Source organism: Alexandromys fortis, unplaced genomic scaffold, assembly GCF_014885135.2.
Source record: "Alexandromys fortis isolate MF-2015 unplaced genomic scaffold, M_Fortis_MF-2015_v1.1 scaffold_378, whole genome shotgun sequence".
Taxonomy (NCBI): domain Eukaryota; kingdom Metazoa; phylum Chordata; class Mammalia; order Rodentia; family Cricetidae; genus Alexandromys; species Alexandromys fortis.
In genome coordinates, this window is record NW_026068247.1 from 464006 (window position 1) to 488216 (window position 24211).

Below are 24211 nucleotides of genomic sequence, written 5' to 3' on the forward strand. Positions count from 1 at the left end.
GCTTTTACAGGCAGCTTCTTTCCTGTAATTTCCTGTAACCCTGCCTGGTCTCAGGAGGGTGAGTCATCCAATGATGCAGACTCTGCTCATGAACGTGCTAACAGTACAGCTTTACAAAAAGAAAGGCAGTTCCAGGACCAGCACCTGCACTTCTGCTGCAGATTTTGCATGCATGCACCAGTCCTTTCACATTGTTGCAGACACAGTGCGTATGCTGTGTCTTGTTCACTTTCTGTTGGAGAGTGCCTGAAGCACGCTCTGAAGTGGTCTCATTAAATAAAAACCCAGAGCCAGGTCTCAGGGTGACAACTGAAAGATCAGAGAAGCAAAGGATCAGCCACAGTCACCTCTTACCTCTCTGAATCCTCGGACGAAAAGGACTACTTTCCTGACTACCCCCCCCCCCCCCCCCCCCCCCCCCCCCCCCCCCCCCCCCCCCCCCCCCCCCCCCCGCCCCCCCCCCCCCCCCCCCCCCCCCCCGCCTTATCGCTTCCTTCTGTCTGTCTAGACCTCTAGACCTCTATGGTTAACTAGTGGCTAGCTCCACCCTCTGATCTCCAGGCAAGCTTTATTTGTCAGAACACAAACAAAATATTACAGTTAGTGACTGCTGTTGTCAGTGTCCACCATCGGTACCCTTTGATTGCACAAGAAGCACACATGGTCCTGGCCCTGTACCTCTGCTGTGTGCTACAGGGCTGCGTGCTCACCTTGCCATGTGGGGCCTTCTCCTTCTTCTCAGTAACATAGAACACAGACAGATTTTGTGCAGAATGTTCATTTATGCTTCAAGTGCACTCTTTTGTCTCTGGTCTGCTCCAGTCTGGAAGCCTGACAACTGGTTGTCTCTGTTTTATTGGTTTTATTGGTTTTGGGTTGGGCTTTGTTAGTTTGGAGCAGGGAACAGGGAAGGGAAGCTCGGGTCCTGACACGTTAGGCCTCATCATCTGGAAGGTTGATGCTGCTGTCTGTGGATCCTGGCGCTCGCTCTGGCCCCCTTCTCATGGTCACTGTTATTGCTAGCTTTGGCTGCTGCTCTGACCTTTTTTTACTCTTCTGTCCCAACCTTGTTTTCATTGCTTTCTGGACTCTTTTCTGTACCCAGCCCGACTGTGCTTTCTCGTTCTTCCCAGAACCATGATAGGTAAGGTAAGTATGGAAAAAGCAACACCTCACAAACAAAACAAAACACTGTTTGAGATTCAAGCTAATTCAAAGGCCTTAGCCTAGACCTCCCAGGGTATAGCAGCACACCTTGCTTGTTCTTTGATTTGTCTGGGTGTGTACCCTTGATATTTTTCCTCCCCCTACCTCTTCCCTGTTTTCTTCCTCTCCTATCCAAAAGGATCCCGCTAATCCGTGCACTGGAAGAGACTGCCCTGGAGAGAATTCCTTACATAGGTCCTGCAAAGGGGCCCACAGGCCTGGCCTATTTTGTGTAGGTCACATTCAGAATAGGTACCACCAGGCAACTTTTGCAGGCGGACAGTTGGCTCAGGGGAGTGAGAGTTAAGGAGAGGCTAGAAGCTCCAAGGTTGCAACACTTATCTCATTAGCTAAGGTGTCTCTTGTCCTTTGAGCCTCAGATGCAAGTGCCGTCTTGTCTCCAGAGCTCTTCATATAGACCCACATTTTCGCTCATTATTGGGTCTTCTCTGCAGATTGCAAATTAAGTTGACTTTGTCATTTGTGCCTCATTTGGAGGATAAAAGTTGTCCCTGTCACTGCTAACACATCATTTTTACATGTTTTAATAACCCCACATTGATGTGAGAAGCCTCATGCAAGCACGTGGGGAATGTTGACTGTTGCTTTCTTTTCAGGCCTTGGTGGCACCTGTGTAAATGTAGGCTGTATTCCTAAGAAGCTGATGCACCAGGCAGCCCTCCTGGGGCAGGCCTTGCAGGACTCGAGGAAGTTTGGCTGGGAATATAACCAGCAGGGTGAGTGGGGGCTGGAAAACCCAGACAGGCTGAGTCCACGACACTGCAGCTGCTTCTGACAGTCACTTATTCCTAAGGCATGACCACTCTGCCCACCAGCTGCAGAGGCCACAACTCCGGCCACTGTCCTGGGACTTTGGCCTAGAGACAAAACTTGAGCAAGTCCAACAGAAGGTGAAAGGCAGAGATGGCCATTTCCATTTTTTCCCTGTATTAAAAAAATAGAATGAAAGTTTATTGTAGTGGTTGTTGGTGGTGTCGAATCTATGTTAAGCATCTTTACTGAGTCCCATTCCCGTTTGCTGTTGGGGCTCTGCCATGCAAGGTAAGGACAGCAGATCCCACCCAGAAGCAGCAGAATCTCTGCAGATCACTTGAGGGGTACTTGCAGCATCAAAAGAGAAAAGCTTTAAGGATGCAGTAACCCCTTGAACTCTGCTATGTTAACCATCCCTCCCCCCTTTTCTTTTGAGACAAGATCTTGCTCACTATGTTCCCCAGGTGGGATTTGAACTCCTAGGCTCCAGTGATCCTCTTACCTCTACCTCCTGAGCAATTGGAATGAAAAACATGCACAACTGGGCATTCAAGCTGCATCTTGAAAGTCACAGAGGAGGAGGACATTAGGACCAGAAGCAGGTTGACCAGAACTACAGATGTGAGAAAATGCAGTCTGTTGGGGGGGCGGGTAAGGTGAAGATGGTGGAAGGGGTGACCCTAGACAGCTAAGCAGTTAGACTTTATCCCAGAGGTAACTAGGGTTAAGCTCAGGCAGGAGAAGCCAAGGCTGCCATTTAGAGATCTTTCTGGAAGCACTAAGGAATTTGGGAAGAGGAGGGAGAGATGAGGCAAGAAATGCAAAGATCTGAGCAAAGATACTGGGCTAAGAGTGGGCGGTGGGTTTGGAGGCTGGTGATACAGATGTGATGGGCTGTGGTCACCAGAAGAACACAGAGGTGGAGAGTCTTCATGGTGGCGATGTCAGGAGACCCTGTGGAGAGTTTATCTCTCTCCAGAGACCTTGATCCAGATGTGGGTAGTGCCTGTCTAGAGTGTTGCAAGTGACCGACAGCCATAGACCCAGCAGATTCCCTAAGGTGGAGGAGAGAGGCAGGCATTAGGTTGCACACTGGGTGAGGGCTGTGGCTCTCTGAGATGGACAACACAGGCAGGCTCAGTTAGTAGTGGGTTCAGTTGAGTAGTACAGTTAGTAGCTGGGTGTGGTAGCTGAGACTAGTCCCATTTCACCATGCCACTCACTGAAGGTATTAATGTAGGAGCCGGTGGTTGTAGATGGAGTCTAGTTTCTCTGCTTGTGGGTTGGTGTCTGGGTGGGATTTCTGTATTTAAGAATACTCCTCCGTGAATCCTTATGTTGTTTCACATTCTACTGAAAGCATCTGCAGAACGTCCTAGAAGGTTAGCTCTCTTGGGAAGGGTTGTCTGGAGAGAGAGCTGAGCAAGAGCTGTGAAGCAGAGTCACAGCATATGGTGACAAAGTAGGGACTGGGGATGTAGATTGACAAGACTAGGAAACGGGAGGATGGGGTATTTTAAGACTGAAGAAAAGTTGAGACTGAAGTAACTATAATGCTAAGTGAATCTAGAAACAAAAAAGTGCATCCTATGGAGGTCACCCAAGTGACAAAGAAATATGTGTCACTTCTGAGGGCTCACAGTAGGTAGCAAGAGGAATCTGGGTCAGGAAAGTACAATGGCAACCCCTAGGGTTTACATGGTGACCTAAAGACATTTAATAAAATCTCACACCTACTGCGCTTTAGAAGACTCTGTCAGTAAGGCTAACATATGAAACTTCTTTTCAGGGTGAAGCGTGGAAAGCAAAGATTTATTGGAGAGCGTGATTCTGTGTTAAGTATGAGCGTGACTACAGTGCTCATACCTAACAGTGCTCTAGAGTCATGTAGTGCATGTGCACAGTGCCCCGAGCCACCTTGTGCACAGCTCTAGTGCCCAGAGCCACCCTGTACACAGTGCTAGTGTCCCAGAGCCACCCTGTGCACAGCTCTAGTGCCCAGAGACACCCCGTGCCCAACACTAGTGTCCCAGAGTCACCCCGTGCACAGCTCTAGTGCCCAGAGTCACCATGTGCACAGCTCTAGTGCCCAGAGCCACCCCGTGCACAATGCTAGTGTTCCAGAGTCACCCCGTGCATGGCTGTAGTGCCCCAGAGTCACCCTGTGCACAGCTGTAGTGCCCCAGAGTCACCCTGTGCACAGCTGTAGTGCCCCAGAGTCACCCTGTGCACAGCTGTAGTGCCCCAGAGTCACCCCGTGCTCAGCTCTAGTGCCCCAGAGTCACCCTGTGCATGGTTGTAGTGCCCCAGAGCCACCCTGTGCACAACGCTAGTGTTCCAGAGTCACCCCGTGCACAGCTGTAGTGCCCCAGGGTCACCCCGTGCACGGCTGTAGTGCCCCTGGCCACTGCACAGGGAGGAAAGGACATACGCTTGAAAAGGGTTAATGGGGAAAAGGTCTAACTTCATGATGTGATATATCTAGGACATATAAAAGATTGAGCTTAGCAATATTAGAATTAATTAGTTCAGTTAGTGTGAAAATCACATCTCTCACTTGCCAGCCATAACAAGCTAAAAATATAGTGAAAAATGACAAAAATGATGAGATGCCTTGGAGCAAAGCTAACGGTGTACATGGGAAGACTGTTCGTGCACACCAAGAGGAACTGCGAATTAGAGGGCTTGTCTCAATATTGTGAAGAGGCCGTATCCCGAGATTAGCTCATAACTGTGCAGACCCAGCACAATCTGAGAATTTATTTTCCCCCTTCAAAGCTCAAAAGTGATCATTTTAAAGTTTATATTGGAAAATAAACCTGCGAGACTATCTGAGCTTTCTCTGAACAGAGGGCGACTTTTCTCATCCAATTTAACAGTGAAGGAATAGACACGGAGTGGAACACAGCCAGGCCCTAGATTTGGCCAGTTGGTCTTCTGAGGAGCTCGGGGGATCTGGGACTTGGCTATTCTCAGGACATGCAGGCTGATGCACAGCCATGTTTGGGGCTCCAGCTGTTTACAGTAAAGGTTGTTTGGACAGGACCACTGCAGTCAAAGTTCCGCAGAGGGCTGGAAGGAAAGGTCCTCTAGGCTGCAGTTTGCAGACACGTGCCACCGTGGAGAACATTGCATCGTGAGGGTATGCAGTAACGGAAGTGACCTCTCCAGGCTGCCAAACCCTAGAGCTCTTCTTACCCTGGTGCCATTGGCTGTGCTTGGGGCTAGAGAGGGGCTTTCTTAGAGAAAGAGATGGGACCCCACCCCTCAGTTGCTGGTTTGTTTTCTAGACTCACCCAGTTATGACCAGATTCCCCAGACAGGCTCTTGTGTCTTGTGAATGTGGAACCACACAGGGGTGCGTGTGAGCCTCCAGTCCAGCACCCGTAGGCAGGACGGAGTCCCACCCAGAAGAGGCGGGTGGAGGAAGCACCAGCAGTTGAATCCTAGTCTCATGCCAGAAAGAACTGGTCAATAGTGTGAGAGGAAAGGCAACTCTGAGTCCAGTCATTTGTTGTAAGGAAATGTAAGGACCTGGTAGAGGACTTGCCTAGTGTGCACGAGGCCCCAGGTTCCATCCCCAACACTGAGAAAACAAACCAAAACTTACTATCACAAAAGCATCTCACAGGGAGCCAACTGGGAGTGGAAGTGAGCAAGGCTGGCCAGGCGAGTGGACTGTGGTCAATGACTGCCACTGTCCCCTGGCTGGACTGCCCTGGCACCACCTAGATAGACGTGATGATGTTCAGCAGGGTATGGACTCAGACAGGAGGGAGTGGCAGCAGATGGCGCCCTCTAGTGTTACAGTTCTTGGGCGGTGCGGGAGCAGAGTAGGATTAGGAGGTGGGGATTCCTCAGCCCTAGGCAGGATTGGTAACCCTTGCAGCTTGCTGTGACAGCTACAGCTCACCGTTCCACAGGCAGCTCGGACTCTTCAGGAGTCATTGCTACCTCGGCCCCTTGTCAAGACCGCTGGTGGTTTTCATGGCCTTAACCTTGGCCTCTAGTTGTATGTCCCATGCAGAACGGCCCCCTTGCTGCCAAGGCCTTGCTAGGAACATGGCTCCCCTTTCCTGTTGGCTGGCCCTCTGACTGCTTTCCACAGCTCCACCTCTGCTGCAGCTGTTATGGCAGTGGCTGCCTCACAGTCTGTTGTCCCTGCTGCTGTTTTCGGCTCAGCCTGCTCTACTAAAAATAAGCAAAGATGACACTTGGGGATAAGTGTTTTACTTGGCCTAATATTACAACGCAGGGGATGCAGCGCAGGAGGTTTTTTTTTTTGCTGATAATTCACTGTGTGTGGGATGTCTTCGTTGGGGTTTTTATTGCCATGAAGAGACAGCATGACCATGGCAACTCTTATAAAGGAGAACATTGGGGTGACTCACATACAGTTCAGAGGTTCAGTCCATTATCATCATGGCGGGAAGCAAGGCAGCATGCAGGCAGACATGGTGCTGGAGAAGGAACCGAGAGTTCTTACATCTTGATCTGCAGGCAACAGGGAGTGGGCTGAGAAACTGGGCATGGCTTGGACGTACATGAGACCTCAAAGCCCACCTCCACGGTGACACACTTCCTCCAGCAAGGCTACGTCTACTCCAACAAAACCACACCTCCTAATAGTGCCGCTCTCTTTGGGGGCCGTTGTCTTCCAAACGGGGCAGTCTTTATGTCCAGAGGAAGGGCAGTGCCTCCGCAACCTTACTGCAAAGGAAGGTTTCTGTTTGCATTGGTCATCTTCACATTATTGTTCCTTTTAATGCTATGCACAGCAGTCTCTCTGCTGGGTCACCAGAGGGAGAACTCCCACCCGGGCCTGGGAAAGTGTTTGCCAAGGCTATGACAACAGAAAATCCAGTGCAAACTGAGTCAACCTTGGACGGAAAATGGACAGAGAAGCAAAGCTTGTATTGTGAATGTCTTACACTGATTTTTAACAGTGTTGTGTAGTGCTGTAGGGGAAGGTGGGTTTCTTTGTCCCTCTCAACCCAAGGACTTCTTCCCACCAGGTGGGATGAGGGAAGCAGGCCCCCTGGTGTAAGAAGGGTTTCTGAGAGGATCTTCCTGACAGAGTGACCCTCCCCTTGCATGGTGGCCATTGCCCTGTGGGGTGTGCACCTCTCTGTGGCTTTTTCCCTTTTTTCTTCTCAAAACTCTGTCTTCTCCCACACTTTGTAATGTGAAACGGGAAGAAAAAAAGCATAGCAGGCACAGGAAAGATTTAAGCTACATCATGTTCTTGTTTTTAAGCCGGTGGTGTGGCTCATGTGTGGTCACATGCAATCTGCTTGTGTGTGATGGTACCACATATGATCCCAGGGACAGGAACATCACGAGTTCAAGGCCAGCCTGGGCAGCAGAGAAACACCCTGTTTCAAAAATGAAAGAAACATCAGCAACAAAATTTCACTGTGTGCCTTCCTCCTGGTTGTTTTCCAGTAAAACACAACTGGGAAGTCATGACAGAAGCGATTCAGAACCAAATTAGCTCCTTGAACTGGGGCTACCGGCTGACCCTTCGGGAGAAAGGTGTGGCCTACGTCAACGCCTATGGGGAGTTTGTGGAGCTGCACAAAATCAAGGTACTACCTGGATTCTCCTGGTTCCTTGTCTCCCATTCTGTATACGTGGCCTTGGGCATTCCATGTTGCACAGTAAAGATGGCAGCTGGTGTGTCACACAACAAGTGGCCTCACATATGTGCATGTGTAATCAACAACTGCATGTTGATTACATGCACATTTTAAAGACCTCTTAATCTAAAGGTATTGTTTGCCTTTCATTTAAATGTTATTCAGAATATTTAAATAGTTTGAAGTGCACAAGACTAAAGCATTTCAGCAGTGGGAAGCTTTTGGAAAGTGAAAATGTAGCCTTCAATCTGCAGTGTCCAGTAGGGGCTGCTTTACGAGGTTATGTATGTGATGTTTATATATCATGAATCTATGTAAGGAAATGAGGTCATTTGAATGACCACCATTTTAAATTGTAATTAGGAAGGACATCAAGCATTGCCCTCCGTGGATCCCTGTGCAATTAGTATCACCATTGACATCTGGATAGTTTTGTACTTTTTGCAAACACAGCATGAGATAATCTTGACAGGATCAGTTGTTAGACCAGCTGAGACAGGTGAGGGCTGGTCAGCTTGAGGTTGCTTCTTCAATCCCTCCAGACTCTGTAGCAACATGAGTTAGTTCGTTTCTCAACCTATCCAGGGCCTGGCAGATGGTTGACTTGCCCTGCCCACCCGGCCTCCCCTGGGGCCCTCTTCTACCTCAAGGCCAGCACAGAGCTTCTTCAGTCCCACCTACCCTCACTTGTCTGCTTCACAACTGTCCTAAGAAGCCACTGCCTCAGTGCCATCTTCCAGCTGGTCGTGACATCCACTTGTTTAAACAGCATCGTCGGCATTGCAGTTTCTTACCTGGAAATGCATTTTGAATTATTCATACAATCACAAATAACCAATAGATCTTGCAGGCTCTCCTTAGCTGCAGATCTGTGGCGTGGTATGTGAGAGCCTTCATTTTTAGCTCCAGCCTCCCTTCCAGGCTTACACTCCCAGGTCATTCAGGGCAGGAGTGCAAGCGGGAGCAGAGGCAGGAACCGCAGAAGAAAGCCGCTTACTGGCTTGCTCCCGGGCTCGTGTTCAGCTAGCTCTCATACACAGCCTGCCCAGGGTGGTACTGCCTTCCCACTCAGTCATCACATAAGCGAATGCAGCGTGGACTTAGCCACACCAATCTGACAGACGCAGTCTTCGTGTCTCCAGGCCTTCCGTGAAGCCATCCTAAACTCTGCCACCCCAGCCCCAGAGTGGGGCTGTGACCCCTGCGCTGTGCCGACTTGAGCTGTCTGTGCGGTGCCAGTCACACAGCACCGCTGACTCTTGCACACCTGTCACTCCTGTGGAATGAGCCTGTGCGGGTGGCCATGAGACTGCTGAAATTTATTTTCCTTCTTTTCAAGGCAACCAATAAGAAAGGACAGGAGACTTTTTACACTGCTTCGAAGTTTGTCATAGCAACAGGTGAAAGGCCACGGTACCTGGGAATCCAAGGAGATAAGGAATACTGTATTACGAGGTAAGAGTAGATAGACCCTTTCAACATCGCTGCGTTGTGTGTGCTAATGTTCCCATTTTACATGCTCCTTGTCTTATTTCATGGAGGATTTGAATTCATGGTAGAAGTACACATGGCACAAGAAGCCTCTGTTAACATAGTAAAGCAAAGAGATGTAAGGTCAGGCAGAACCCACGCAGAAGCCATGCTGTTTCTAGGTAATTGCCGGAAGAGGCTGAAGCAAAGATGCAAAGCTGACTAGCTGTGAGGTCGCATGGCCAAGGGTAGAGATGAGTTAGCTGGTCCAGGGCAGCGCTGCTCTTCCTACACTGCAAATTCACGCCAGTGTTCCCCAGGTGTCCTTAGAGCCCGTGACCCTGCAGGGACTTCAGACTGAAGTAGATGTGTGTTGAGGAAATATGTTTTCATCAGGTGCACACACCGCACATAACCATATACACTATGCATACCTCACATACTGTACGCATCCATGCAGGCTGCACACACCAACACCATGCAAATCACATGTAACTCATGCACCATACATCTGCACACAGCACACATACCATACTTAATGCACATATCTTATACACAGTAATACTACATATACCACATACTATCTATATCTCATATACCTTAAACATCCATGATACCACACACCACACACACATATATTTACCTCACACACTGTACACATCCACGCGTACCACACACCACACATACTACACGCACCATACGCTAGACATATCTCATACACTGTACACATTCATACATACCACTCATCACACATGCCACACGCTATAAAATTTCTCATGCCACACATGTTCACACACACATGTTCACACACACACACACTGCACATACCTCATATGCCATACACATAACACACAATAACTCTGTGAAACAAAGTACTTTCCTTTATATTTTATTTTATTATTCTTATTTATTTATTTATTTTGGATTTTTGAGACAGTGTTTCTTTGTATAACAGTCTTAGCTGTCCTGGAACTTGCTTTGTAGATCACGCTGGCTTTGAACTTACAGAGAATGACCTGCCTCTGCCTTCTGAGTGCTGGGATTAAAGGCATGCACCACCACCCTAGCTCTATTTTAATTTTTAAAATTAATTTATTTTTATTTTATGTACTGAAGTTTTCCTGCATGTGTTTCTGGGCACCACATGTGTGCAGTACCCACAGAAGCCATAAGAGGGCATCAGATCTTTTGGAACAAGAGAGTTGGCTGTTTGCTACCATATGGATGCTGTGAACTGAACCCTAGTCCTTTGCAAGAATAGACAGTGCACTTAACCACTGAGCCATCTCTTCAGGCCCTCTGTTTTGTTTTTTAAATAATTTGCTTGTGATCTTACTTGATTTTGAATGCACTGACTCATGTCTTTTCCATGTCCTCTCAAGTAGACCTGACTCGAAGCTTCTAGAAGCTGTTGTGTTCTTCTAGTGTCTCCACTCAGGCACTGAATAACCTTTCCAAGCAAAGATCAGCACACACTGAACCCCGTCTTGTGATTACAGCCTGCCCTGTTGGTCTTGTCTCTTTCAGTGATGACCTCTTCTCTCTGCCGTACTGCCCAGGGCGCACGCTAGTCATAGGCTCCTCCTATGTCGGTCTGGAGTGTGCGGGGTTCCTGGCTGGCTTGGGGTTAGACGTGACAGTTATGGTACGCTCTGTCCTTCTTCGTGGCTTTGATCAAGAAATGGCAGAGAAGGTGGGATCTTACATGGAACAACAAGGTGTCAAGTTCCAGAGGAAATTCACTCCTGTTTTGGCAAGTCTGGGCAGCATGGACGCTTTTGCTGTCTTTTTAAAATCTTTTTTTAAAGTTTTACCCTCTTTAATTTCATCTAATAAACTAGTCTGCACACACTCACACAGGGCTGAAGGTGACGTGTCTACCCCAGGTCTGCACACACTCACACAGTGCTGAAGGTGACGTGTCTACCCCAGGTCTGCACACACTCACACAGTGCTGAAGGTGACCTGTCTACCCCAGGTCTTCACACACTCACACAGTGCTGAAGGTGACCTGTCTACCCCAGGTCTGCAAACATACCCACCCCAACTCTCCCTTCTTTCCCTGTGATCTTCTCAAGGCTGTGACATCATCAGTCTTCTGTCTTCTCGTCAGCTTTCGTCCTCAGACAAAGTGGCTCTGCACACCTCCTGACTGAGTCCCCATCGTTCCTTTCCTTTACAAACATCATCTGCACACCAACTCTGATTTGTTGCCTATTTCACACCCATTTTTTACTTCTTTTAAAGCTGCTTTTCAGGAATCCCAGTGGTCATATCTGTGCCCATACATGACAGGCCTCTCTGCTGCACACAGCGTCATGTCTCCTCTGCCAAGTGCTCGCTGTTCTGGCTGATGAGGCCCTAGCCTGTGCCTCCCTATCCAGTCTGCTCAGCCAGCAGATTCTGGTGCCCATTTGTTTTTGTCTGCGTCTTTCTTCACCGCCCTTTATGTTTCATGAATGATTTCTGTGGCCGGTAGCTGTAAGTTTTGTGTGAGTGCACAGGGCACTCATATTAACAGCTTCCGTTAGGTGTCGCTCCTGAACCCCACGCTCATTCAGAAAGGCCATAGGCAGCACTGCACTTCAGATGTGACAAGTGACATCCAGGTACTGTGCTTCCCACTTAGACTCCTGCTAATCTTCCTGACTCGCCCAGTGGAACCACTTAGTAAATCAACACCTGGAAGCCTCCCTCTCTCTGTTCCTTTTTTTTTTTTTTTTTGGTGAGGGCTCCAGTCTCAGTGAATCCTCGATTTTGTTCTAACTGCAAAATGTAGAACATAGATATTTTCTTTCTCTGCTTAGTCCAGAGATCTCTGTTGTGCTCAAACACACATGTGATCATCACCCTGTAAGTAAGCTCATACATGCGTATCCTTTGGTTAGCATGTTCTCTGTCATGTTAGAGCCAGTACCTCGTGTGCTCTTACTAGGTTCAACAAATGGAAAAAGGCTCACCTGGAGTATTGAAAGTCGTGGCTAAGTCTACAGAAGGACCGGAAACAGTTGAAGGGACATACAACACGGTGAGTGTTCTTGCAAAGGGTGGAGGAAGGTGCTGGGAAATGACACTAGGTTTATTGTTTCCAGTTCATTGTAAGAGGAGACAGCAGCTATCATCAGGGGGCTGCCATGACGCTCATGCTCAGTGACGTGTAAAGAATTCTCTGGTGAAGTGTACACATGCGTGACAGTCCACAGAGCTCTGGAAGTCAACATTCGAACTTCACTGGTCTCTTATTCTGGAGAATAAGATATTTCATATATAAGTTTACTTGGAAATTTTTCTGGTAAAGACCAAGTGTATTTTATAAACAAATAGAGCAAGCTTTCTCTTTCAAAGACAAAGAGTTCCCAATTCTTGAACCAGTGTGAATGACCTGAGAGACTGAGGTGCCAGAGGGTCTCTCAGTTACAGTCTTAATAGAAACTGTACAACTGCTATGTAATCTTTCCTTGTATGGATTATATAAATATTGAAAAACTAAACATGAGTGTAGGGAGGAACAAGCAAATTAAGAGTGCATGCCCAAGCCAGAAGACACTCACCAACTAAGGCTTTGCTTAGTGTCACATGGTGTGTACAGATGGTGGCTATTGATGTGTTTAGTGGTCCAGGAACGTGGTACGCCAGTCTTGGAGCTGAGATCTTAGTGGCTCCAGCAGAGGTCGCCTAGGCTTCTAGAAAATGTCATTGTTCCTAGGTGTTGTGTATTATATGGTCACAAGTAGTTTCTTGGTGTTGTGTGTGTTTGTGTGTATGTGTGTGTAAAATTGTCATTGTATACATTTTTCCAGTTTGTAATTAATTAATATTTTCCCAGCCTGATGACATTTTCTGCTCCCTCCCTCCTCTCCTCCCAGTCCCTCCCCCAACCTGTTTTTCCTCCCTCTATTACTCCGTCTTTCTCTTCAGAAAGGGGCAGGCCTCCTGTGGGTATCAACCAGTCATGACATATCAAGTTGCAGTAAGACTAGGCACTCCTCTCCTATTGAGGCTGGATGAGGAAACAGTAGGAAGAAAGGGTCCCCAAAGCAGGCAACAGAGTCAGAGACAGCCCCTGCTCCCTCTGTTAGGAGTTTCATAAGACCAAGGTACACAACCTAACATGAGAAGAGAGCCTGTCCTGGAACTAGCTCTTGTAGGCCAAGCTGGCCCTAAACTCACAGAGATCCGCCTCCTAAGTGCTGGGATTAAATGTGTGGGCCACCAGTGCCCGGCTGAGGTGCGTTTCTTATATGCAGCAGAAGGATGGATCCTGATTTTCTATCCATTCTGTTAGCCTGTGTCTTTTTATTAGGGAATTGAGTCTATTGATATTGAGTGATATTAGTGACTGATGATGTTAATTCCTGTTATGCTGTTGTTGTTGTTGGTTGTGGTGTGTGTGTTTCTCCCTCTTTGGCATTTGCCTATGTTTGATTTATTATTGCCTTATGTTTTTGTAGGTGTAGTTAACTCCTTGGGTGTGAGTTTTCCCTCTAATTCCTTCTGTAGGGCTAGATTTGTGGATAGATATTGTTTAAATTTATCTTTGTCACGAAATATCTTGTTTTCTCTATGTATGGTGTTTAAAAGTTTTGCTTGGTGTAGTAGTCTGGGCTGACATTCATGGTCTCTTAAAGACATCTCTCCAGGCCCTTCTAGATTTTAGAGTCTCCACTGAGAAGTCAGGAGTAATTCTAGTAGGTCTGCCTTTATATGTGATTTGGTCTTTTCTGCTTGCAACTCTTAATATTCTTTCTTTGTTCTGTGTGTTTAGTGTTCTGATTTTTATGTGGTAGGGGAACTTTCTTTTCTAGTCCAACCTAATTGGTGTTCTGTTAGCTTCTTGTATGTTTATAGACATGTCCTTCCTTAGGTTGGGAAATTTTTATCCTTTAATTTTGTTGAATATATTTTTCTGGGTCTTGTGCTGGAATGCTTCCCTTCTTCTATTCCTGTTGTCTTAGATTTGGTCTTTTCACAGTGTCCCAGAGTTCCTGGATGTTTTGTGTTAGGATTTTTTTTTTAGACTTACCATTTTCTTCTTTTTTAAATTTTTTTTTTAAGATTTATTTATTAATTATGTATACAGGGTTCTTACTGTATGTATACCTTCAGACCAGAAGAGGGCACCAGATCTCATTACTGATGGTTGTGAGCCACCATGTGGTTTCTGGGAATCGAACTCAGGACCTCTGGAAGAGCAGTCAGTGCTCCTAACCTCTGAGCCATCTCTCCAGCCCGACTTATCATTTTCTTTGACTGATGAATCTCTCTCTTTATTTTCCTTCAGTGCCTGAGAGTCTCTCTTCCATCTCCTATATTCTTTTGGTGATACATCTGTAGTTTCTGTTCGCTTACCCAGATTTTCCACTTCTAGAATATCCGCAGTTTGTTTTCTTTATTGCTTCTATTTCATTTTCAGATCTTGAACAACTTCCTTTGCCTGTTTTTTTTTTTCTTGACTTTCTTGGCATTCTGTAAGGGATTTATTGATTTCCTCCATTTTTTGTTTGTCTCTTTTCCTTGATTTCTTTAATGAATTGTTTTCATTTTCTCTTTAAGGACCTCTGTCATCTTTATAAAGTTGTTATAAGGTTGTTTTCTTCAGTTGTATACTTCATCTGTGCTGGAATGTTCAGGTCTTACTGTCATAGGATAGATGGACGCTGGTGGTGCCATATTGCCCTTTTTGTTGTCGACTACACTGGCATTTAGGCTCAGGGTTTGGGGTGATTATATGTCTAGATGTTGATCCCTGAGTTTCTCTTTATTAGATGGGTATTTCGTTCCTTAGTTTCTGTATCCTCTCTGGTTTTCTGGTCTAATTGTTCAAGAGTTCTGGTGACTGGCAAGTTTTCAGGTTCATTAGTGTCTCCGCTGATTTTTTTACACTCTGAAAAACCTCTGGGTTTGAGGTGCCAACTTTGCCTCTGTGGTTCCAAGTACCTGTGTGGCCTCTGGAGTTATGGGTACCTGCCTGGTCTCTGGGCTCCCTAGTAGGGCATGGCCTCTAGTACAGCAGAAGCTTTCTGCTGAGGTAGTGGGCCGGAATATGGAGTCCAGAGAAGGGGGTACAGTATGAGGTTGTGGGCCAGCTATAAGGAGTGTTAGCTGGTTGTACATAGAGTCTTGACTGGGGTCCCTAGGACCAGCCTGGCCTCTGGTAAGGAAACTAGAGTTGTGAGCTATAGATTTCTTTTTGTCTTTTTACTGTGCCTGCTGTATAAAAATGCTAATTTTGTGAGGTTTTTAAATTATTTGTGTAACTCTTTCCTGAAAGCCTTTCCTTACATTGCTTTGGATTTTCTGTGTGTACAGTCATATTCTCTGGCAGGAAGAGCAGTTTTGTCTCCTATCAGCTGTAAGTGATGGTTAGTTTTGTCAGCTTGACTCAGACTAGAGACATCCAGGAAGAAGGACCTCAACAGAGGAATGGAGGACTCTTCTCTATCAGGCTGGTGTGTGGTCCTGTCCTTGGTTGTTTTCCTGATTGAAGTGGAAGGGCCACCCTCCACACACACTGTGCTGCCCCAGGCAGGAAGAAACATGAAAGCAGACTGAACAGGGAGCAGGGAGCAGGGAGCAGGGACCAGCTTCCTCTGCGGTTTCTGCCTCTGCTCCTGTTTGAATTCCTGCCCCGACTTCCCAGAATGATGAACTATGACCTGGAAGTGTAAGTAGGAATAAACGCTTTCCTCCCAAGTTGGCTGGCCAGTGTTTATCAAAGCCACAGAAGGCCGCCTAGAACAACATACTATCCAGGACCCCAGTGCAAGATTTATGTGCAGGGTGCCAGCTTGTGACTTGCCTTGTTCTCTGTAGCAAAAGGCAGGTTTGAAAGAGTGATGCGCTGTGGGCAATCGAGGCCATTCTATTTTTTGTTTGCTAAGTGTTTCTTCCTTTCGCTCACCTTGTTTTGTTTCTTTATTTTAAAATTAAGCACAGATGTTTGGTTGTAACTATTTCTGCAGCTATTGAGAAGCACTGGTTTCTTTTAAACCTGTCAAGGTGTTGAGTGACTTCCTAATCATCAGCTAACTTTGGATTCTATTGACTCAGTTCAATGATTTCAAATTAATTGTTTATAATTTAAATATCTATGGTTATAAGTCATGTTGGTGTATAGCACACATGTGGTATATGAGGGTGTGTGTACACATGTGTGTTTGTGTGTATATACATTTGTGTGTCTGTTTGAGTCAGTCTCTCACTAAATAGACAAGGCTGTCTTTAAACTCATTATGTAGTTCAGGTTGGCCTTAAACTCAGTGGTCATCCTGCATTGGTCTCCTAAGTGATGGGATAACTATGTGTGTCATCACACCAGGCTTTGGCTTATAATTGTCTTTTACATCTTAAACATTTTAGGCTTAACTGTCAAGATTATTCTGGTTCATGAAAGACATTGATAGTGTGTCCCACACATCTTACATAATATTAGGATTGGATTTTTGTGCTTAATGGAATTTACTGATAGAACAAACTGTCTAAATTTAAATTGTCTAGGGGAATGGGTGAACACATTTTTTTAAAAAAAGAAATAGTTCCTTTTGATTTATTAGTTCTTTTAGGAATTAGTCCATTTCAGCTAGGATTTCCAACACACTGCTATATAGTTGCTCATATATAGCTTACAGTTAGATGATCAGTCCTGATGTACCACTGATCATTTTGGGCGCATGCATGTGCTGAAACAGGTACACTCTTTAGAGCAGTGGGACATGTCCTTCCTGGTCCCCAGTCACCCTGCTTGGTTCTGTCACCACAGACTTCAAATCGTACTATCATACTGTGGCATTTGCTCCTCAGTGCCTGGCATGGTATGTCTAGGTGGCATTTCTAGGGCCTCTGGTGCTGTGTGTATATATACTTGGGTTAGACATTTCATGGCTGTTGATACAGTTCCCTGTGTGTGCTCTGGGTTTAAGGTAAGGCATGACATATGAGTGAAAGGAGCATGAGACAGGGCCGAGGTCCCACAATCCCTTGAGAAGGCCTGCTCCTAGTGACCTCACTTCCTCTCCATAGACCCCACTTCTCAAAGGTTCCCCAGCTCCCAGAGGCACCACAGATTGGGATCAACACAAGAGCCTTTAGAAAACATTTGTCTAAGCCATAGTAAGGACTCAGGACCTCATTTTTCTTTAGTTATCACCAAATCCTTCCCAGTCTCCAAATCCTGTCACAGACTGAGATACTCTGGGCTAGTACAGAAACATGTAGGCTTGGAGAGGTCACAACTCACAAGCTTATGTGGGCTTCCTGTGTGGAATTGGTGTTATGGTTAAGGCTAGACAGACCCCAGAATTACCCAGGAGATGGATCTCCAGCCATGCTTGGGGAATTATCTTGACTGTGTTAATTGAGATGGAAAGACTTGCTCACTGTGGACTGTCCATTCCATGGCTGGCACCTTGCCCTATATAAATCACGAAAGAGAGCTGAGCAGCCTCTGCGTCCATCACTGTTACTGATTGTGGATGTGCTGTGACCAGTTGATGCGAGCCTGAAGCCTTGACTTCCCCACTCCTTTAAGAGGCCTTTGTTGGGCTATTTTATCACAGGCACCGAGAAGAAACAGAGGCTGTTGCTAAGCCATGTCTTTCAAGGATTCCATCAAATTCACGGGTACAGGCTGCTTATAATATTTCATCATTATCCTTTTAATGCCCCCAGCATCTGTAGTGGTGTATCCCTTGTCATTCTCATGGGGATAATTTATGCCTCTGGTCTCTTCTCTAAATGCAGGTTTTGTTAGCAATTGGTCGTGACTCCTGTACAAGGAAAATAGGGCTGGAGAAGATCGGGGTCAAAATCAATGAGAAGTAAGTGTAGGGTCGTGGCTCTGTTCTTGCACAAAACCCCATAAGACTCTGTAACTTGCTAAGATAGAGCATTCTGATGCCTCAAATTTCTCACCAACTGATGATGCCAACTGGTATTGATTTCTGGATCAGCCAGTAGGGATTCTTAGCCTAAGCCTTAAAGAGCTCATGTAATCAGTAACAATCCAGAAACATATTCATAGAAGTATGCTCTCCCACTGTCTGTAATTTAGAGTGTAATTTGATGTCTTTCATGAGTCAAAGAGAACTTCTGGAGCCCTGAAGGTTGTGGGGAAAGTGAAAGCTTCAGACCTGCAGGAAGCACGGGCTGAGCTGATGTCTTCTAGGTCACTGGACACCTCGGTGCCCAGGCTGTGGAAGCGTCCGTGTTGCTGATCTTCATGGTACCAGTCAGCAGTCCAGGTATTCAGTGTGCTTTCCTCCTCACTCTACCAGGAATGGCAAAATACCAGTAAATGATGTGGAACAGACCAACGTTCCTCATGTGTATGCTATTGGGGACATACTGGAGGGCAAACCAGAGCTCACGCCTGTTGCCATACAGGCAGGCAAGCTGCTAGCCAGAAGACTCTTTGGGGCCTCTTTGGAAAAGGTAAGCTTTTCCCTACTATTGACCTGTGTGTTTGTATCTATGTGTGTCTGGGTATATGTCTCTGTGTCTCTTTATGTGTCTGTTCTTCGTGTGTCTGTGCTTATGCCTTTGTATATGTGTCTCTCTGTATGTGTTTGAAAGCATATGATGTGTATATGCATGTTTCTATGTGTGTGCATCTCTCTCCCTCCCTCTTTTGCCTTCCCCGCTTTGTGTGAATGTGTATATATCTTCCATGTAAAGGTGAGTGTTTATGTGTGTCTATCTTTGTGCATGTCTGCATGTGTGTATTTATATGTGTATGTGTGTATATCTGTGTGTATGTGTTTGAAACTGAAGTCTTGGTCTTATGAATGCTAAGTAAGTGTTTTACCACTGAGCTTCATCCCCAGCCCTGAGATAGTATCTTGATCAAAATTAGGATTTCAGAGTTAGTACAAATAACACTAACTGACTCATTTTCTAAATAAGAGTTCTTAGGGATAATTTGCAGTTAAGTTACTACCAATAAAAGAGTTGATAAAACTTGTGTTTTTTTAAATCCTTGGGCTGTCCTGTGATAGTGAAAGTTTACTGTGGGTCTAGCTCCAGGACTCCCCAGATGGGTGGAATCAGATAGCCCACAGATGACAGCCCACAGATGTGGTTATGTGTCAGGGTTCTGTGAACCAGTTGCCCCAGGGCAGGGAAAGATGCCTGAATTATCTGATGAACTGGAAACAGGTTTCATAAGTGTCCTGCCGCTGACAACAGAGAGTGTCTCCTCCTGAGCAGGGGGCTAGCCTTTTACACTGCCTGCTTGGTAAGCCCCATTCACTTGTGATTTCAATTTCATCTTTTACAAGATGAAAACTGCTGCTCTCGACAGTGTGGTTTCTTGTCTTGGTATTCCTTAATGAGATATTTGGGATCTGGGTAATTCCACAGAGGAGGCAATGAGCTTTTCTAGTAGGTGTATCATCAGATAATGACTAACTCGAGGTTTGTGTCCTCGTGGGATCTCTCCCTTGGTTGGAAAGCTCTGCTCTGTTAGTAGTACTGGATACCATGGCTGGGCTAGCAGGTGACGGGTGGAGACTCTACTTTCGTGGGTTTGCATGTCCTCTCGGTGTACTTGGGATATGCCATGGGAAAGGTAGAAGGCCATATGTCCCTCAGCTCCATTAACAAAGACACCAGACAGCAAACATACTGAGGTAGCTCCTGCATGAACCTCTCACCTAGGTGCTCAGGTCTCTTGAATTGTGCTGCTCAGCCCATTCTCCTCTTGAAATAACTCTAGCTAGTAGGCTTTTCTGTTCTCTGAGTCTTTTTGAAGGGGTAGACATCAGTCTAATTTGTCTCTAGCTGCTGGTGCTTGTGTCGCCAAGTACCATATCGACCCTTCTGACTTGAGTTCGGATGCTGTCTTGAGAACTCAACAGAAGTTCAGCAAAGTGGGGAGGTGGGACAGTGGTTAAATACTTGCCACCAAGTGTAAGTACCACAGTTGGGATCCCTCAAAACCTATGTGTGGTGGCTCACTTGTAATTCCAGCCTTGAAAAGTGGGGATGGGATCCCTAGAGCAAGCTGGCTAATAAGACTAGCTGTATTAGACCCTGCTTCATTTGATAAGGTGGAAGAGTTATGGAAAATGATTCCTGGCATCAACCTCGGGCCTCTACACACACACAGAGAGAGAGAGAGAGAGAGAGAGAGAGAGAGAGAGAGAGAGAGAGAGAGAGAGGCATGCATGTACAACCTATCCACATATTTATATACATAAAAACATACATACACAAGGGATGGGGAGTGGGCTCAGTGGTTAAGAGCACATATAGCTCCTGAAGAGAACCCAGGTTTAATTCCTAGCATCCACATGGTGACTCACAACATTTGCAACTTCAGTTCCAGGGGATCCAATGCTCTCATCTGGCCTTTGTAGGCATCTAACACACATGTGGTTTACAACTATACTTTCAAGAAACTATCAACACAGAGAATGAAATAATAAGTATATTTTGGGCACACTCACTTACACACTCACCAGCACTTTTAGACTCCTCCAGTCTTCCATCGGTTGGCTCTTGTAACCACTTTTGATCTGACACAGCCTACTGCCTTTTATGAACCCATGCTGTAGAAACTTGCTGGGAAACAAGTCATAGGAGTGTTGTGTGTTTCTCTTCTAGTGTGACTATGTTAACATCCCAACCACGGTGTTCACACCTCTGGAATATGGCTGCTGTGGGCTGTCTGAAGAGAAAGCCATCGAAGTGTATAAAAAAGAGAATCTGGAAGTAAGAATCCTTTATGATCAACCATCTTTCCTTGAAGCCACTTTTTATGCTGTAGCTTTGCAAGTCCATTTCATGCCGATGTTAGAGAAATCATCCTCCTATTTGGGAGAATTTGAAGTGAATCTAAACTCTGTCACCCTTACTTTTGTGTGATCAAAAGGACAGAGCTCTGGTGAGAGGACAGTAGGGGTGTGAATTAAAACTGTGGAGATACAGGTAGGAAAGGCCCTCACCCTGTGTGCAGTGACTCAGAGGAGACGCCCAGGGACCTGGCTGTCTGAGCAGGGTGGGGGTGCCCTGCTGGGCTCAGTAGCCCAGGTGTTGTGCTTCATCTTGGAAGGCAGAATGGTTCTGTGTCTTCTGATCTTCTAAGTTTGGGGTGAACACGCCACTCAATGGGGTCTCATCGTCCACTTCTCAGCCCACATGGCAACTGGTGTGGTGCCTTGGGCCAACAGCATTCTAAATGCTTGAAAATGGACTTTTGCTAACAGGAGGCAGTTTCTCTTTCTGACTAATGGCTGCACAAAGCAAAAGTGATGTGTTGCTGGTGTTTAGGGAACCTGGCTCCAGTGTGGCTATCAACGGGCCAGGTGGGGTCTCAGGCTTCAGGTGTTGCAAGATGTTGTTGTCTCCACCTTAGGGGACTAAAGAGCATATCCAGGAGTGGGTTCCGTGCAAGCTAATGTCAGCCTCTCCCTTTGGTCCAGGTGTACCACACCTTGTTCTGGCCTCTGGAGTGGACAGTCGCTGGCAGAGATAACAATACCTGTTATGCAAAGATAATCTGCAACAAATTCGACAATGTATGTAGATGCCTGGATGCTGTGGTCTCTGCTCTTCTCTGTTCGACTCCATTTTCCTTGGGCCTCATTTGAGTGAAGCACACCCTCTACCTGGGCTGCTCCCCAAACCTCACACTCTCTACCCCAGGTTGCTTCCCAGGCCTCACCCACTGTGGTTTTAAAATGTAGCTTGGATTCTTGCCAGTTGGGTTTTTATGACATCTTTAAAGATGGAACTGGGGCAGGAATGCTCTCTCAGCTGTTTGCAGAGGCTGAGGCAGGAGCTGATTCCCGGCTCAACTGTGTCTGTCAGGCAGTGAGAAGCTGGCCACCCAGAGCCGACCGTTTAACCCTGATGGTTTAGAAGTGTGAATGCTAACACCATGGCCACCATTCAGTGCTGTGCATGGTGTACAGTTGTGTGGCGGTATGGCATGTGTGGAGTGCCGAGAAGAGGCGTTCACAGAGGGCAACAGGCAGGTGCTGATGGAGCTGAGATGTCTCCTGTGACTGGCTCTGTCATCTGCCTTCACATTCCCTTCATCTGTCCTCATGGAGGCCAGAATCCGATGACCAGTCTTGTAGTGGACAGCCTGTGGCTCACTGTAGCCTGGACACCCACCACCATGCTGGCAGCCTCTACTGGCCGTTCCCGAGCTCTGCCTAGTGTCAGGAGCAGGCAGCTGGTCACTGGGCCCTCAAACCCTCCTCTAGTACGATCTGACGCCTTGGGTACTCGAGTGCAGGCCTTTAGTTTATATGTGCAGGGTTTGTGTGGCCCCGTCTCAGCGTTATCCAGAAGTCACATCCTACCCACAAACTTGGGTGTGTGAGTAAGTTAGGGTGTGAGTTAGTTCTAACCACACTTTACCACCTCCGTGGACGAGACCTTTGAGGGGCTGTTCTCTGCTAGTTCCTTTCCTGTGGGAGACCCTGTATGTCTTAGCTGTGAACAGCAGGGAGTGGATTTACATTCTGACCCTAGGCTTATGGAAATTCTCTGTTCTGCCCTGTGTTAAAGGAGCGTGTGGTGGGATTTCACCTTCTGGGGCCAAATGCTGGTGAAATAACCCAGGGATTTGCAGCTGCAATGAAATGTGGGCTTACGAAGCAGCTACTGAATGATACCATTGGGATCCATCCCACATGTGGTGAGGTAAGGAACAGGAGGGTGTGTGTGTGCACACGTGTATGTGTGTGTGAGAGAGAGAGAGCATGCGTGTGTGTGTGAGCGAACATGCGCGCGTGTGTGGGACAGCCTTGAATGCCATACCTTAGGTACTGTTCACCTCTTGTGGAGACAGGGTGTCACACTAGCCTGAAGCTTGCCAATAGGCTAGGATGGCTGGCCAGCAAGACCTGGGATATACCTATCTCTGCCTCCATGGCACAGAGATTTTACAAGCATGTGCCAGCACTAGGCTGGCTGGCCGGTAAGACCCAGAATGCAACTATTTCTGCCTCCATTGTGTGGAGATTTTACAAGCTTATGCCAGCACACTCAATGTGGGGATTGGGACTTGAACTTGGATCCTCACACTTACATGGGTAACTTTATTAACCAAGCAACTTTCTAACCCTGTACCCACCGAGAGTCTCTCCAAACTCCAGCGAGGTGCTTTCAATGGGCTTCAAGTAGGCTAGCTTTACAAACAATTATGAAACACATTGTCAGAGTTTTAAAATTCTAAAATATCTTATATTAGCAACCTGTTTTAATTTGTTCACTCAGTGCCGCTGGTGCATATCCTTTTAGAGCAGGGACATTGCCGTATGTTGTCCTCTTCCTTGCAGGTGTTTACAACGCTGGAGATCACGAAGTCCTCAGGGCTGAAGATTACTCAGAAAGGCTGCTGAGGCTAGCCCTGCTGTTGTTGGGTTTCCCTGGCACACTCTCACTCTTTGCCCATGTTCCAGGATTTCTCCCGGCACAGAGATGAGAAGGTGGCGGAGGACCAGCAACAGCAGCATCTGTGGTCTTTGCTGACGGCATGCAGCAGCCAGGCTGCATCCTTGACGCCTTGGTTCGGAACCCATGGAGGTGAGCCAAGGCCGACTCCTGCCAGTCAGACTTGACTTCCCCCCACGAGGCCTTGAATGGCACAGTGAGCCCATCCCTTTACCCAGTCGCCAGTGTTTGACTCTCGCTTTGTTTCCATAACGATATTGTATTTTTCAGTGTGGACCTGTGAAGTCTTTATCTAATTATTCTATATCAATAAAAATTGGGAGTCAGATTTCTGGGTAAAAACCTGAATGATCAGAGAAGCTACAGAAAAGCCCCCAGTGACCTCCTCTCTCTTCTGTTCCTCAACCTGAAAGGGCTGAGATCCCCTCTCATCCCTGCCTTACTACTTCCTCAGCCCTCCAAGACCTCTATGGTTAATTTTGGTTAGTAGTGACTACCTCCACCCTCTGACTTAATGTAAACTTTATTGTCAGAATGAGATCAAAATATCACACAACATTTCCCCCTTTTTGTCTAAATAAAAGGGAAGGTTTAACTAACATAACAAAACTATGTAGAATAAGTACAATAATTATGTACAAATATATATAGGTAAGAATTACATTAACAATATCTAGTCCCTTTGTATTTGGCACATTAAAAGAAAATACTCCATTATC

General features: G+C 46.6%; 1 protein-coding gene across 2 annotated transcripts in view; it reads left to right on the plus strand.

Annotated features, from left to right (window-relative positions):
• The window catches only part of Txnrd3 (thioredoxin reductase 3), a 34545-nt gene extending 10725 nt beyond the window's left edge, over window positions 1-23820 (plus strand). The window contains exons 6-16 of one of the 2 annotated variants that reach the window (XM_050131298.1): window positions 1824-1943; window positions 7426-7568; window positions 8959-9074; window positions 10617-10842; window positions 12025-12117; window positions 17829-17905; window positions 18362-18518; window positions 20691-20798; window positions 21509-21604; window positions 22605-22739; window positions 23501-23820. In XM_050131298.1, the coding sequence (XP_049987255.1) occupies window positions 1824-1943; window positions 7426-7568; window positions 8959-9074; window positions 10617-10842; window positions 12025-12117; window positions 17829-17905; window positions 18362-18518; window positions 20691-20798; window positions 21509-21604; window positions 22605-22739; window positions 23501-23659 (1430 nt within the window). In that variant the 3' untranslated portion in view covers window positions 23660-23820. Of the gene's footprint in view, window positions 1-1823; window positions 1944-7425; window positions 7569-8958; window positions 9075-10616; window positions 10843-12024; window positions 12118-17828; window positions 17906-18361; window positions 18519-20690; window positions 20799-21508; window positions 21605-22604; window positions 22740-23377 lie in introns of both variants that reach the window. The other variant, XM_050131299.1, reaches the window with a different exon arrangement.
• Window positions 23821-24211: the final 391 nt, after the last annotated feature.